Here is a 13057-nt window from a genome sequence, read left to right as displayed (position 1 = left end):
TTAAATCGAATAAATTATTAATATATATAAATATCTAAAAAGTCTTTTGGATTCTGTGGGCTGTGGCCTTTGTTTATTCAACTTTACTATTATAATATATATCAAAGTAATGCAACTTGTTTAATGTCTATTTGCTGGGTTGTCAAGCATTAACATTAAAGAACTCAAATATTATTTTATTTTTGAATTAATGATGTGGATCGAACGTGTCCTCAATATCTTTAAACACACAAGAACATGTATACTGAAGGTTTTGTCCTTCTTACATTAAAGTTTTCTAGTTGGGTGTTACCTAAATTCGATGAAATGTAGAAGAGACACGTACAAAGCAAGAGATACGTATAAATTAAGATATACGTGTAAATATAAGAACTAAATATTTTATCTATTTATGAAGTAAACATAAATACAATAAAATATTATATTCACATATGATAATTGTGTGATTTTAATTTTATACTAGCTGAAAGAAAGTGTTATGCAGCATAACTGGTGTTAAATAATAGTATTAAATGTTGTTATATGACGAAAAACTAAGCCCATGTTTGAACCACATTTTAGGAAAAAAATACATTATTCGTGTCAAATTAATGGGAAATGTGTGGTTAAAAAATAAGGAAAAATTTTAGATTTACGTTTAATATTATTTTATTGAAAAATGTGTGGTCGAAATGATGTTAAATCACTATTGAAAAATGTATTTTTTTGAAAATAATGTGGCTCAAACAAGCTCTAAATATAAAATTATGAGTTGCAAACTGTCTTATAAATTAATATCACAATATTATATTATGTAGCATTAATTATGCTAATCCCGAATTAATAATCGAGTCACTTCTGAAAAACTACTCTCTGTGTGTGTGTTTGAGCTATATTATTTTGAAATAATGTATTTCGGAATAAGAAATGCTACATGTACATAATGGTGTCCATAATTACACGTGACACTAGATCCATCATTTAATTTAAATCTCATATTTGCACATCAATAATCAGATGATTGCCACATCATATTATGGACATCATTATGTACAATTAGGAATTTTCCGTTTCGAAATAGTAAATTGATGAAAAATGTGTGTTTAAAAAATGAAAAAAAATTTAAATTTGTATAAATATTATTTTATTGAAAAATGGGTAATTAAGATGATATCGAATTACCATTTAAAAATGTGGCTCAAAGCCTCAAACATGACCTTTATTCTCAACGAAGAGCCAAAGAAAAAAAGTCAACTAATTGCTCTTAAAAACTGGGCATGATTTTATGATTGTGCAGCAATCAAGTGGTGACAAGCACTGATGTCACCCAATTGTAAGTGGGACTCACTCCTCCACCAATCAAATCCCTCAAATTATCTATTCAAAACCAAAGCCACTCCCACCATATCACCACTCCAAGAATTCCAGAACTTTCTATGGAACTTTCCTTCGTGCCAAAAACAAGATAGGGCAATTTAATAAAATAAAAGATGCCACCTCCAATGTCCAAAAAGATCTAGAAACTTCCATTAAAATGGATATTTTATTACCACCCAACCTGGATTAAATTCAGCTCTCTTCCTAGCATTCATCATCTCAACTGCTCAAACGACCTTCCTAAAAGAGAAAGATTAGCAAGAAAGTTTTCTAAAAGTATCCTTTATCTTTAACTTCTCCAATTTACATTCGCATTTTTTGAAATTTTGTTTCAAAATTCATGAACCCTGCAATTTTTTCTTTGAATTTCATAAGTTTTTGCATATCTTGTAATAAGAACATCATAAGAAATATATAAGAAAACTTTATAATGAATCCGATATATCCAGTGAAGGAAGAGTATCCGGGAGGAGGATCATCAAGTTCAACTGCATGGCAATCAAGAAATCAGTCAGATGGAGTGGCGCCACCGCCTCCGCCACCGCCACCACCGCAGCCAATGGAAGGGCTGCACGATATGGGCCCTCCACCATTTTTGACCAAAACCTTTGAAATGGTGGAGGATTCGACCATTGATAATATTGTTTCTTGGAACAGAGGGGGGCATAGTTTTGTTGTGTGGGATCCCCATTCTTTCTCCACCAGTGTTCTTCCAAGATACTTTAAGCATAATAATTTCTCGAGCTTTGTAAGGCAGCTGAATACTTATGTAAGTACATATTTTTGTTCATATACCCCTTTGTGGAGTGTTCACTGATCACTTCAGCAAAAGTGGCTATTTGCTTGGGTTAGGGTGTTAAACTTCTGAAATTAGTATGCATACTGCAAATTGGATTTGAAACATGGTTTATTTATGATTTTTTTGAACATCATTTCTGTATATTAGCTGCTACTGATACAATCTCAAGCTTGTCATATTTGCCCTTATAAAGAAATTCGTTCATTTTCTAAAGGTTATCTGATTGTGGATCCATCCCTGGTGAAGATTTACTGAATAATGTTGAAGATGATGAAGCCTTTTGAGTATGGTTTCAATGAGATTCCCATCAATATCAAACATGAGAAAGTATAGTAAGTACTGAAAAGTTGGCTTAAATTTGAGACTAATTCTTGCAGGGTTTTCGAAAGATCGATCCCGACAAGTGGGAGTTTGCGAATGAAGCATTTCTTAAGGGTCACAAGCATCTGTTGAAGAACATTAGGAGAAGAAAGGCACCAACTCATCAGTCTCTTCCTCCACAGCAAGTTATGGTTGATCCTTGCGTTGAGGTTGGAATGTTTGGATTAGACGAGGACATTGATCGTTTGAAGCGCGATAAGCACGTGTTAATGATGGAACTCGTGAAGTTAAGGCAGCAGCAGCAGAATACGCGAGCATATCTTCAAGAAATGGAGTCAAGGTTACAAGGGACGGAGAGGAAACAGCAACAGATGATGAATTTCTTAGCACGAGCAATGCAGAATCCCGAGTTTATTCAGCAGTTGGCTCAGCAGAAGGGGAAAAGGAAAGAACTTGAAGAGGCTATTAGTAAGAAGAGACGACGACCAATTGATCAAGGGCCGAGTTATGCTAAAGGAGAGGAGTCGAGAAATCCATATGGGTTCCAAGTTTCTGAACTGGAGGCACTCGCACTTGAAATGCAAGGATTTGGTAAGGTGAAAAGGGAGCCGGAGGATGAGCTTGAAGAACTCGAACACTTTGAGAGCTCGGATAATGAACTCGACGAGGAATTCTGGGAGGACTTACTGAATGAGGGATTTGATGAAGAATTTGGTGCCACTGGAAATGAAGAAGGTGAAGAGGAAGATGTTAATATATTAGCTGATAAGTTAGGATTTTTAGGCTCAAGCCCCAAATAATCCTCTGCTTCCTAGAGCACTGCATCGGTGAACATCTCATTCTCAGTCCTCCGTTCGATCTTTCTTTAGAAGCCATCAGCCTTACTCTATTTGAAAATCATTGTCAATAGCTCGGTGTAAGTTTTATGATACTACCAATACCTCGATCTAGGTTCGGGATATTCTATGTTCTGAGTAGCAATCAGTGTCATGCCTCAAAGTAGCTTCGGGACAATCCTTTGTTATCTGGAGTTATCATTGTCAGTGCCTTGATGTAGGTTCGGGGTAATCCTTTGCTTGCACTGTCAGTACCTCGGTATAAGTTTGGGACAATCCTTTCTTCTCTATAGGCTTCGTCTCTGTAGCAATTACTGCCAATAGCTTGATATAGGTTCAGGATATTCCTTTGTTCTTTGTAGCAAGGCTTCAATCCAAATAGAACTTAACATTTTAGGCAACCTTTGCTATACCTTTCATACCATTTGATCCATCTCTGTTCCTATCAATTTTAAGTTTTTTCTTACTACTGACAGAAGCTCAAGTCAGTGAATCCTAACTTGTGATTCAATTCTTCCACAGATGATCGACTCAAGCTAAAAAAAGATAACGTGAAATATCGACCTGAATTATGTCGATTTATGTCACTGTCACCTTACTGTTTCTAGTGTTCCAAACTTCTTTACTGATTTTGTAGGCATTTCTTGCTTTTTTCCTTTCTATCAAAACCCCATTTATCGATTATTTCGATATCTATTTTCCAATGTTTGATCTTTCGTTCGTTGACTTTAAGTCTGTATTTGTTTGTTGTAGTTTATTTTGCGATCAAGATTTCCAATATTTTGTCTCACTGTTTGTTACTTTTGGCTTCGAAAGTTAAGTAACTTTTTGAGTGTTCAAAGTTAAACGGTTTTTGGAAGTCACAATTGCCTGCTGATTAATTCAGGTGCTTTTAAAGCATTGCAACCATCTGGTCGGCTTGAATTTTCTTGACATGTCTTCATCGTTTCGATGTGACAGATATTTATTTGGATTGGACAAGATAGCGAACGTGCACCTCATATGCTTATTCTTGCACAGTGGGATTGGCTCCTGAAGCCTTGTACTTGACAAGATACGAAGAGTTTGGTTCGAGTTTTCATCGCTCGGGTAGGTATATGCATTCTGAAGTGGACAGACGATGTGTTATGAATCTCGTCAAAGCATTTATTTTCGAGTAGAAAGGGACGTTGGTTCAACTCTTGTCGCCTAGCTCTAAACTGAAGTAAGCATATACTTTTATATGAATATCGATTATCAGTCATGTCGACTTTAGATCACAAAAAAATTAAATAACAGGAAATCTAATTCTTGCCTGATATTCCCATCAAATGTCCGAATCTTAAGCACGGAATTTCTCTTTTCAAACCTACCAAAGATTGGAGGAATGTGGTCAAATGAAGATATTTATCTTTTCGTAATTTTCTTGTGCCTAACAAAGAAGTTGGCATTTAAATTTGGGAACGATTTTGAAAATTGATTTTTTCACCGTTATGAGAAAAGTGGGGACCATCTGTGAGAGAAGAGGTCAAACTTTACCTGGAATAGTGAAATAATAATAAAAAAAATTAATTCTTTGGGGTTGAAAAATCACTCCCAAACACCCTCAGTATCTATCGTAGGTAATAGCTCAAATAATTTTGTAGATTGAAATTTACTCCATTGTAAATTAAATAATTTCATACGAAATGTGTCATATTTGCTATAATAATTGATTATTAAAGATTCATATGAATTTTTAAAATTTAGGCTTATTGAAACTCAATGTACATAGCAGCTGTTTGATTTTACTGCTAACTAAATTAGTATAAAAAATTGATACGTTAAAAGTGGAGAATTATGTTACTCCCTTCATCTTAATAAGATAAGTTATGTTTGTTTTTATTTTCACACAGATTAATACAATATAATTAATATAGTTTGAAATATAATTTTTTTAATAAACTCTCTATTAGATAATGATTTAAATAGTAGTAATTCACATTTATTAATAACAATGTACATTAAATATGGGTATATTAGAGAATAAAAAAAATAACTATACCGTCAACAAGAAAATTAACCTATAATTTGGGACGGATGAGAAGGTAAAATAATAATAATAATAATAAAATAAAATTGAAAGAAGCAAACCAGAGGAAGTAAAATAGTAAATAGTAAGACAAGATGTCCTCTTTCCTTTGGTATCTATTTCCTCTTTCACCATTGAGAATGTGGGTCTCATTTACTTTCACATATCTTAAAATGACAGTAAATTAAGCTACCGTTCGACAATCATTCAAAGTGTTTTTTCTTTTTTCTTTTCTAAAGGAAATTGAGTTTTAAAATAGTAAGACCCTGTTTGGATTGTATTTGAGTTTTTAGTTCTATTCCAGAATCGTCGTTTAATATCCAAAGGTAAAAGCGGCAGTCTAGGTAATGTATTTGGGGAGGGACTTTCGCTGACTGAATCCATCCATAAACCTACTATTCTATCACTCCTCGCCCGGCATTTACTTGAGAGAAGCAAATCGATTAGAAGCTAAAGGACAATCAAAGTTAGATAGTTTACGAAGTCCCCTCACCAGCATTTTCACTTTTCAAGTTTGAGACACTTTTTTTAAAATTGCTAAAAATGTGTTTTGATTTGTCATTTTCAATTTTTTTTCTCAAAATAGAAAACTAGAAAATGCAATTAGTTTGAAATAAAAAAATTATTTCATGATATTTTATTCTATGAAATTTGATTATTCAATAAAAATAGACAATTTTATGTTAATATATTATAAAGTGATATATACATTCTAAAGTTGGTAAATTTTATAATATTTTTTCTTGCTACAAAATAAAAATAGACATAAATAATAAATTGAGTTCGAAATATAGGAAATAAAAAGAAAAAAAGAATTAATGACTAGGACTAAGAATATTTTTATCTTTGTTTAAAATTTTTATGTAAACAATCATTTAGAGCTTGAACTATTTTTTTTAGATTTTTTTCTAAATTACAGAATTTAATTTTCCAAGATTTTTATTTTTTTAAACTTATTAATTTGAATTTTTTCTTGAATTTCATTTTAGTAAAATTTTATTTGTTAGAATTTTATGTTTTTATTTTAAAAATTCATTTAAATAGGATCTTATTTAAATGCTTCTTTCCCATATTTTGAGTGTTTTCAAAATTTTCAGTGAAAGCATTTAAAATGTCAAAATCGCGTTTTGAGTTTTATATTATAAGTTTAGCATTATTTTCAAAATAACATTTTCAGAAATATTAGACCAAATACTCATTCAGTATTTTAAGAAACTGAAAATAGCAAATTAATTACTTCCTAATATTTTGAACAACGTGTGGTTAAAAAGTAGAAAAAATTTGATTTACGATAAAATATTTTATTGTAAAAATATGTAGTTAAAAATGAATTTTAAAAAAAATTATTTTATTGATTGTCAAACAAGAGCTAAATTCCCCGTCGTCCATTTCCACCAAGTGGTAGGTGAAATAAAACGTAAGAAGTCAATTATTCGATTTTAGACTCACAAAAAAACTATTTTTTTGGTAGAAAATCGATTTCAGACAAGGGATGAGTAAAAATAAGTGTAATTTCAAATTCAAAAATGTTGTATTATAATTACATTTATAAATTATTTTAACTTCGAATATCAACTGTGGGCTCTCTCTCATGTTCTGATCCCATATCATGAGACCCCATGTCTATTTAGGCCTCCATTAACTTAAATTTCAATATAAGCCCAATGTTGACACTTCACTCTTAGAGTTCATGATCAAGCCCATAAATCCATTGACATACATTTGTGGAAAGGATAAAGACATTTATACAAATTTTGGTTTACAAAAGAGGAAATTACAACTGGCCCTACTTTTTAAGTTTACATTTCATTAATTAGTTTTTAATTTTAATCTTTCTTAAATCAGGTTATATTAAATTATTTAACATCAAATTTCAAATACAATTTTAACAATCAATTACTAATTAATTAAACACCCTATTTTATAGTTCAAGATTTTATTGAACGCTAAGTCATTACAAACCCAAATCGAAAATGGTGTTAACAAAGAGTGTAGGTTGAAAATCTCATTGAAGGATGAATAGGAGAATGGAAAAATCAGGATTAACAAAACTAAAAGTACAGAAAGATCTTCGTTAAAAAAAAAAAAATCTTGAAAAATTGGTTCAGGTGGAAAATCTAGTTCGAAGAAGGTACATCAATTCATAATTTTTTTAATCCAATGTTTATTTTATTTTGAGTTCGTGGGCAAGTTGTATTTGAATTTTATTAGGTGATTATGATTTTCATAATGTTAATTTAACTACAAACCATAATCATTTCTTCCAATTGTGGTAGCAATCAAATGTTCGTCATTTATTTGTCAATGTGACTTGACCTTTGCTTTTATTGTGACGAAATTGTTCAGTGGGATTTCGAAGATTGTGAACTAGTTCTCTATGACCATAATGTTTGACAGTGACATGAATCTTGTAACTAATATAGAAATAGATAAAGGAACATCTGAAGAAGAATGATTTAGTCGATGAAGTAACTTATTTCATCAAACTCAATGAAAAACTGATTTTTCTTACAATACATCCTACATTTGTTTTGTATCTAGAATTTCTGCTATTACAACCTTGTTATTCAAAATACTTCTATCTATGTCCGTGACATGTTTTATCTATGTTTGTGACATGAATGTTGTACCAATATTTGAGACTGTTTATTATTGCATTTCCTATCCGATATTGATGTTATATTTATTTAATATTCAAATGTAGCAGTGGAAGTACATTATTCCTGAAGATCTTTGGTTTTCAGAAAAAAAAATACAATGATTGCGGCAAAGAATGTGCTAACAGAGTGATATTGGACATAGCTGCATTACAGTTTAAGCATTGACACATTAGACAAAAGGCAAAGGAGAAAAAATGTTACAAAATGATTTCATCGAATCCATTTCAAACATTATTTACTTGTATTCAATATTCAAAGGTAGATTGAATATTAAACTAACATTGTATGGTATGTGTTTGAACATATTAGTTTGATATGTTCATGAATCATTTCATGTTTAGTAATTAGTATTCTTTTTTGCTTTGACTATCTAGATCTTGTGAAGCATTTTATTTTCATGTATGTGAAAATTTATGTCATGTTGTGTTGTATTGTCATTTCTTCACAGTGAAAATTTATATTGATAGGTTACAAGACTAAACATTGCGTGATTTAGTCTGAAGTTACAGGCCAAAATTCACAGTTCACAAGTCACATATCACAAATATATTACAAGATTATAGGTTACACGTCACATATAGGTCAATTGAAGTCACATGTCAATGGTCACAAACATATTATTGGTCACAAGTTGCAATTTTGGAATTTGATGTATTACATACAGGTTGATATAATATGTTACATTTTATAAACTCTATGCATCACAATTTACACAAATTAATAACATGCCACAATTGACACTAAGTATTATGTAAAAAGTATATAACGTTGTATTTTTCATACCAGCAACATGCAAGAACACTGTCATACAAACTATATTGGCCACATTCATTTTATTTTATTTAAAGAATAAGCTCAGAAATATAAAATTGTAGGTCACAATCACAAGAATTTAGGTCACAAACAATATAAGTATAACATATTACATTTTTCACGGGTAATTTCTTCATAATGAAAATTTAAATCGACACTTCACAGCATTAAACATTGAATCATTCAGTTAGAAGTTACAGGGTAAAATTCGCAGATCACATATCATAGGTCACATATCACAAACACATTACATGTCACAAGTTAAAGGTCACGTATTACATGATAACATACACAAATTACAGGTTACAGGTCACATACAGGACAATTAAAGTCACAAGTCACTGGTCGCAAATCACATTTCGATGCTCACATATGTATTATAAGTCACAAGTCACAGGTCAATAGATATAACATGTGTACATTTCATAAATACTACATATCACAATTTATAGTTTACATAGATTAGTAACATGTCACAATCAACACTAAGTATTATGTAAAAAGTGTATAACACCTTACTTCTTATACTAGTAATATACAAGGACACAGCCATGCAAACTATATTAGTCACATTCATTTTCTTTATTTAAAGAATAGGCACATAAATATAAAATTATAGGTCACAATCACACAATATAGGTCACAAACAAAATCGGTATAACATATTACGTTTTTATTTATACAAATCACAGTCATTTATGACAAATATGTTTTAATCAAAATAAAGATGCAATTATCAACCAAAAAAATAGAATCCTACTAATTTCAATTTAATATATTTATTATGCCATCAATCTAATATTACACAATATATGAAGTCTGTAAAGTATTTTCCAATCACAAATCTATAAAAATGAAAGAGTCCAATAATGCTCTGCTAACTGAATCAAATACAGAAACTATAAATATGTAGGAAACAAACGACGATTCAAAAAATTGGAAAAAAATCAGCTCAAAAATCATAGTTATCTGAACCAGCTCGAATACCTATTCGTGATGATAATCACGAACAATTTTTGTATCTCAATAATCTTCTACATTTGTAACCCAAAATGTCAAATTCTCTTCTCCTAGTTTATGATGATTATCGATTTGTGACCTCAAACGTCCTTCACCTTTGGTTGCGTCGATTTCAATGATGTCTATCGGCAATTTTTCAGTGAAGAGGTGGTACTGATTTCTGGATTTCTTTGTTTGGTAGGTGCCTTCTGTTTTATTAAGTTTTCGAAAGGGTTTATTTTGGATGGAATTAGTAATGACTCCTGGATTTTAGAGATTAAATCATTTATTTATAGCCTGATTTTTGAAAGTTTTAAACAAGTTTATGATATTTGATAACGTATTTTAAAAGTATGGTATATATGTATTTTTCCCTTGGACCTAATTAGGTTTGATGTTTACGAGCCCATTTATCTCTTTTCCGGACCCAATAGTGAATATTGTTATGAATGGACAATTTTTAAAGAACGATCAAAAGAGATAATTAGGCTGGGCCGTTAATATCCATCGAAACTGAAATATTAGGCCTAAATTTTATTATTTAAGTAGTATGATTAATTTATCAAACATTTTTTTTCCTTCATTCTTGATATGTATATATTGCTTATTTAAAAATATGATGAACGAATAAGTCAATGATTAACTTGTTTTTAAAAACGGTTTACAAACATTCGAGTCACTTTTTATCCATAAATTTTAGGGAATCCACACCAGAACTCAATTATATACAATTCGTTTTTATTTATTTATGATTTAAACCGTTTATAAACACTATTCAAACATGATATTACGTATTTTTATGTCTTCCTAACATATTTTTGAAAGTTTTAAATGTAACGTGGTGAGATATGATTGTGTATAAATTTCTTCAACCAAATAATATATATTCTAATGACATCATGGTCGATAGTCTTCTCACATACAGGAGGTGTGGCCCACGATTAAAATAATCGCGAGCTCCACAATTGTGAAAGTACTGTACGTGTATAGCACTATACACACAGTATTTTCCAAGTTTTAAATGATGATATATCACTCAAGAACTCTTCTTTTGAGGGCCCCTAAATCTAAGAAAAGTCAGCCTGTCTAGAAAATTTTGCAGCACCAAACGCTTGTAACATTGAATTTTGCTGCCATTATTATTAACATAATAATATCGACTAATTATTATCTTTACATAGAGTACAATCATTAATATCAATTCTTTTATGAATTTTAAAATGATTTTCTCCTTTTCCAAATCGACAGACAATTCTAGTAAACTCTTATGACATGCTTAAAATGTTAAATTAACAAAATTACGAAAGATGTGTAACATTTTTTTATGTAGTCCACTTCAATAGGGTTTTATCGTGCATGTTTTATATCTTAGTAGAAACCATACTTTCTTTGACATGCCTCACATTTAAAAATAATGCTATTTATACATAAGTAATTACATATTAATTTACATATAGATAGTGTGTCAATGTAACAAGATTTTTAAAATTGTATTTGTATCGTGTAGAATAAGACATTTTTATTTATTAGTATTTTAAATAGTTCCCGTTTGGTTCTTAAAAAGTTAAGTCAACATCAATAATTAATTTTAACCACATATTTTATGGTATCCACAACTTTTTAATCACACATTTTGTAACACTCCGAATTTTAAATTTTAATTACGTGTGGCTAAATTCAATGTTGGTAATTTAGTAAATAAAATAATCAATGTCCAACACTGTTGTCATACTAAAGTCCAAAAGTTGAAGCGATAAACACATCCTACTTATTTATATAAATGATTTATTTTTCATATGAATACTTTTGAGATTATCGTAAGTTATTTGGGTCAAATATTTAAGTATTCCAAAAGTCGATAAAAATATATCGATATTATACTCAATTTGTAGCTCTGCTAAATAACATAAATTGACTCAATAAGCAATAATTTTAGACTAGTCATATTCAAGTTATCTTGATCTGAAAAAAAAATATTTTGAATCCTATATTTTATTAATATATATACAATAATAATAATAATTATATAATATAAAATAATCCTTTAAAGACCTACGTTTCTGAAATTTCAAACATCACCAAACCATTTATTTAAGGGAAAATTGCAGTCGAGATACCAAACCTTTCGTTTATTAGCAGACTTTGCCCAAACCTTTAGTTTGTGCCACTGGAGGTACCAAACCTTTCAAAAATCAGCACCTGAAGTCCAAATGGATGGAAATCGTCCGTTTGACCGTTAGTTGACCAATAAAATTAAACATTGACCAATTTTTGACTAATTGAAAATGGTAAAAAAGTAAAAGTACTTAACCCTATAATAAAACAATTAAAATAAATAACTAAAAAAAAAAAAAATACTATTCATCTCCTTCTTCACCCACCCCACCCCACCCCATCCCGCTGATGTTTACTCGGAAATTGCAGAGAGGTATGTTAATGACTGTCTAAATTTCTGTAACTCTAAATTCGGATTTTTCTTTCAGGATTTGACAGAAACCTTTTTTTCCTCACATTTATGTAGCGATAAACCTGATTGTTGCTCTTGGATTTTGATTTGTTTACTAGCTTCAGGAACGACATTTTGCCTAGACCTTCTGATGGAGTCATTGTCCGACATTTATTGTCACTAATTATAGTTTAATTGTAGTGTCCCAGATTTCATCATTGGAATAAAAGTAAGATAGATGCAAGTGGGGAAAAATTGAATTTGGAAAAAAGAAAAGAAAAAAAAGAAGTCAATTCAAGCCACCTTCAAAGTTTTGGCTGTTATACGTTGGCCGAACCCATATTAATGCATAGTATTTTTTGTTTCTGGCAATTCCTTCTCCATTGCAGCTGACTGTAAAAATTTCGGTGGGGTGGCTGATAAGAAAAACAATTCCCTTCTTATTCTGAGAACAATTACTTTCTCGTTTGAGTGGGGAAAAATTGAATTTGAAAAAAAGAAAAGAAAAAAAGAAGTCAATTCAAGCCACCTTCAAAGTTTTGGCTGTTATACGTTGGCCGAACCCATATTAATGCATAGTATTTTTTGTTTCTGGCAATTCCTTCTCCATTGCAGCTGACTGTAAAAATTTTGGTGGGGTGGGTTGGGGTGGGGTGGGGTGGGGAGGTTGTAGAAGACAACCCTTTTTTAATTTCTTTTTTAAATTTTTTTGATTTTTCTTGATTTTTTTAATTTTTTTTTCAATTTATTTAGTAAATTATCAAGTTACTATTTTAC

General features: G+C 30.6%; 1 protein-coding gene across 2 annotated transcripts; it reads left to right on the top strand.

Moving 5' to 3' along the window:
- The first annotated feature begins 1552 nt into the window (after positions 1 to 1552).
- On the top strand, positions 1553 to 4555 carry LOC111402033 (heat stress transcription factor A-6b-like). Of its 2 annotated transcripts, none has more exons than XR_002704156.1 (3): positions 1553 to 2125; positions 2533 to 3392; positions 4273 to 4362. XR_002704156.1 is itself a non-coding variant. In XM_023030074.1 (3 exons), exons 1-3 carry the CDS (start codon positions 1787 to 1789, stop codon positions 4296 to 4298), a joined length of 1044 nt encoding a protein of 347 aa, XP_022885842.1. In that variant the 5' UTR covers positions 1553 to 1786; the 3' UTR covers positions 4299 to 4555. The 2 variants fall into 2 exon arrangements, 1 of the variants encoding a protein (XP_022885842.1); XM_023030074.1 differs by having other exon boundaries at positions 2533 to 3211; positions 4273 to 4555.
- Positions 4556 to 13057: the final 8502 nt, after the last annotated feature.

This window comes from Olea europaea, chromosome 1, assembly GCF_002742605.1.
Source record: "Olea europaea var. sylvestris chromosome 1, O_europaea_v1, whole genome shotgun sequence".
Taxonomy (NCBI): Eukaryota; Viridiplantae; Streptophyta; class Magnoliopsida; order Lamiales; family Oleaceae; genus Olea; species Olea europaea.
Note: the sequence above shows the minus strand (reverse complement) of the source record. Positions and strands in the feature narration are given on the sequence as shown.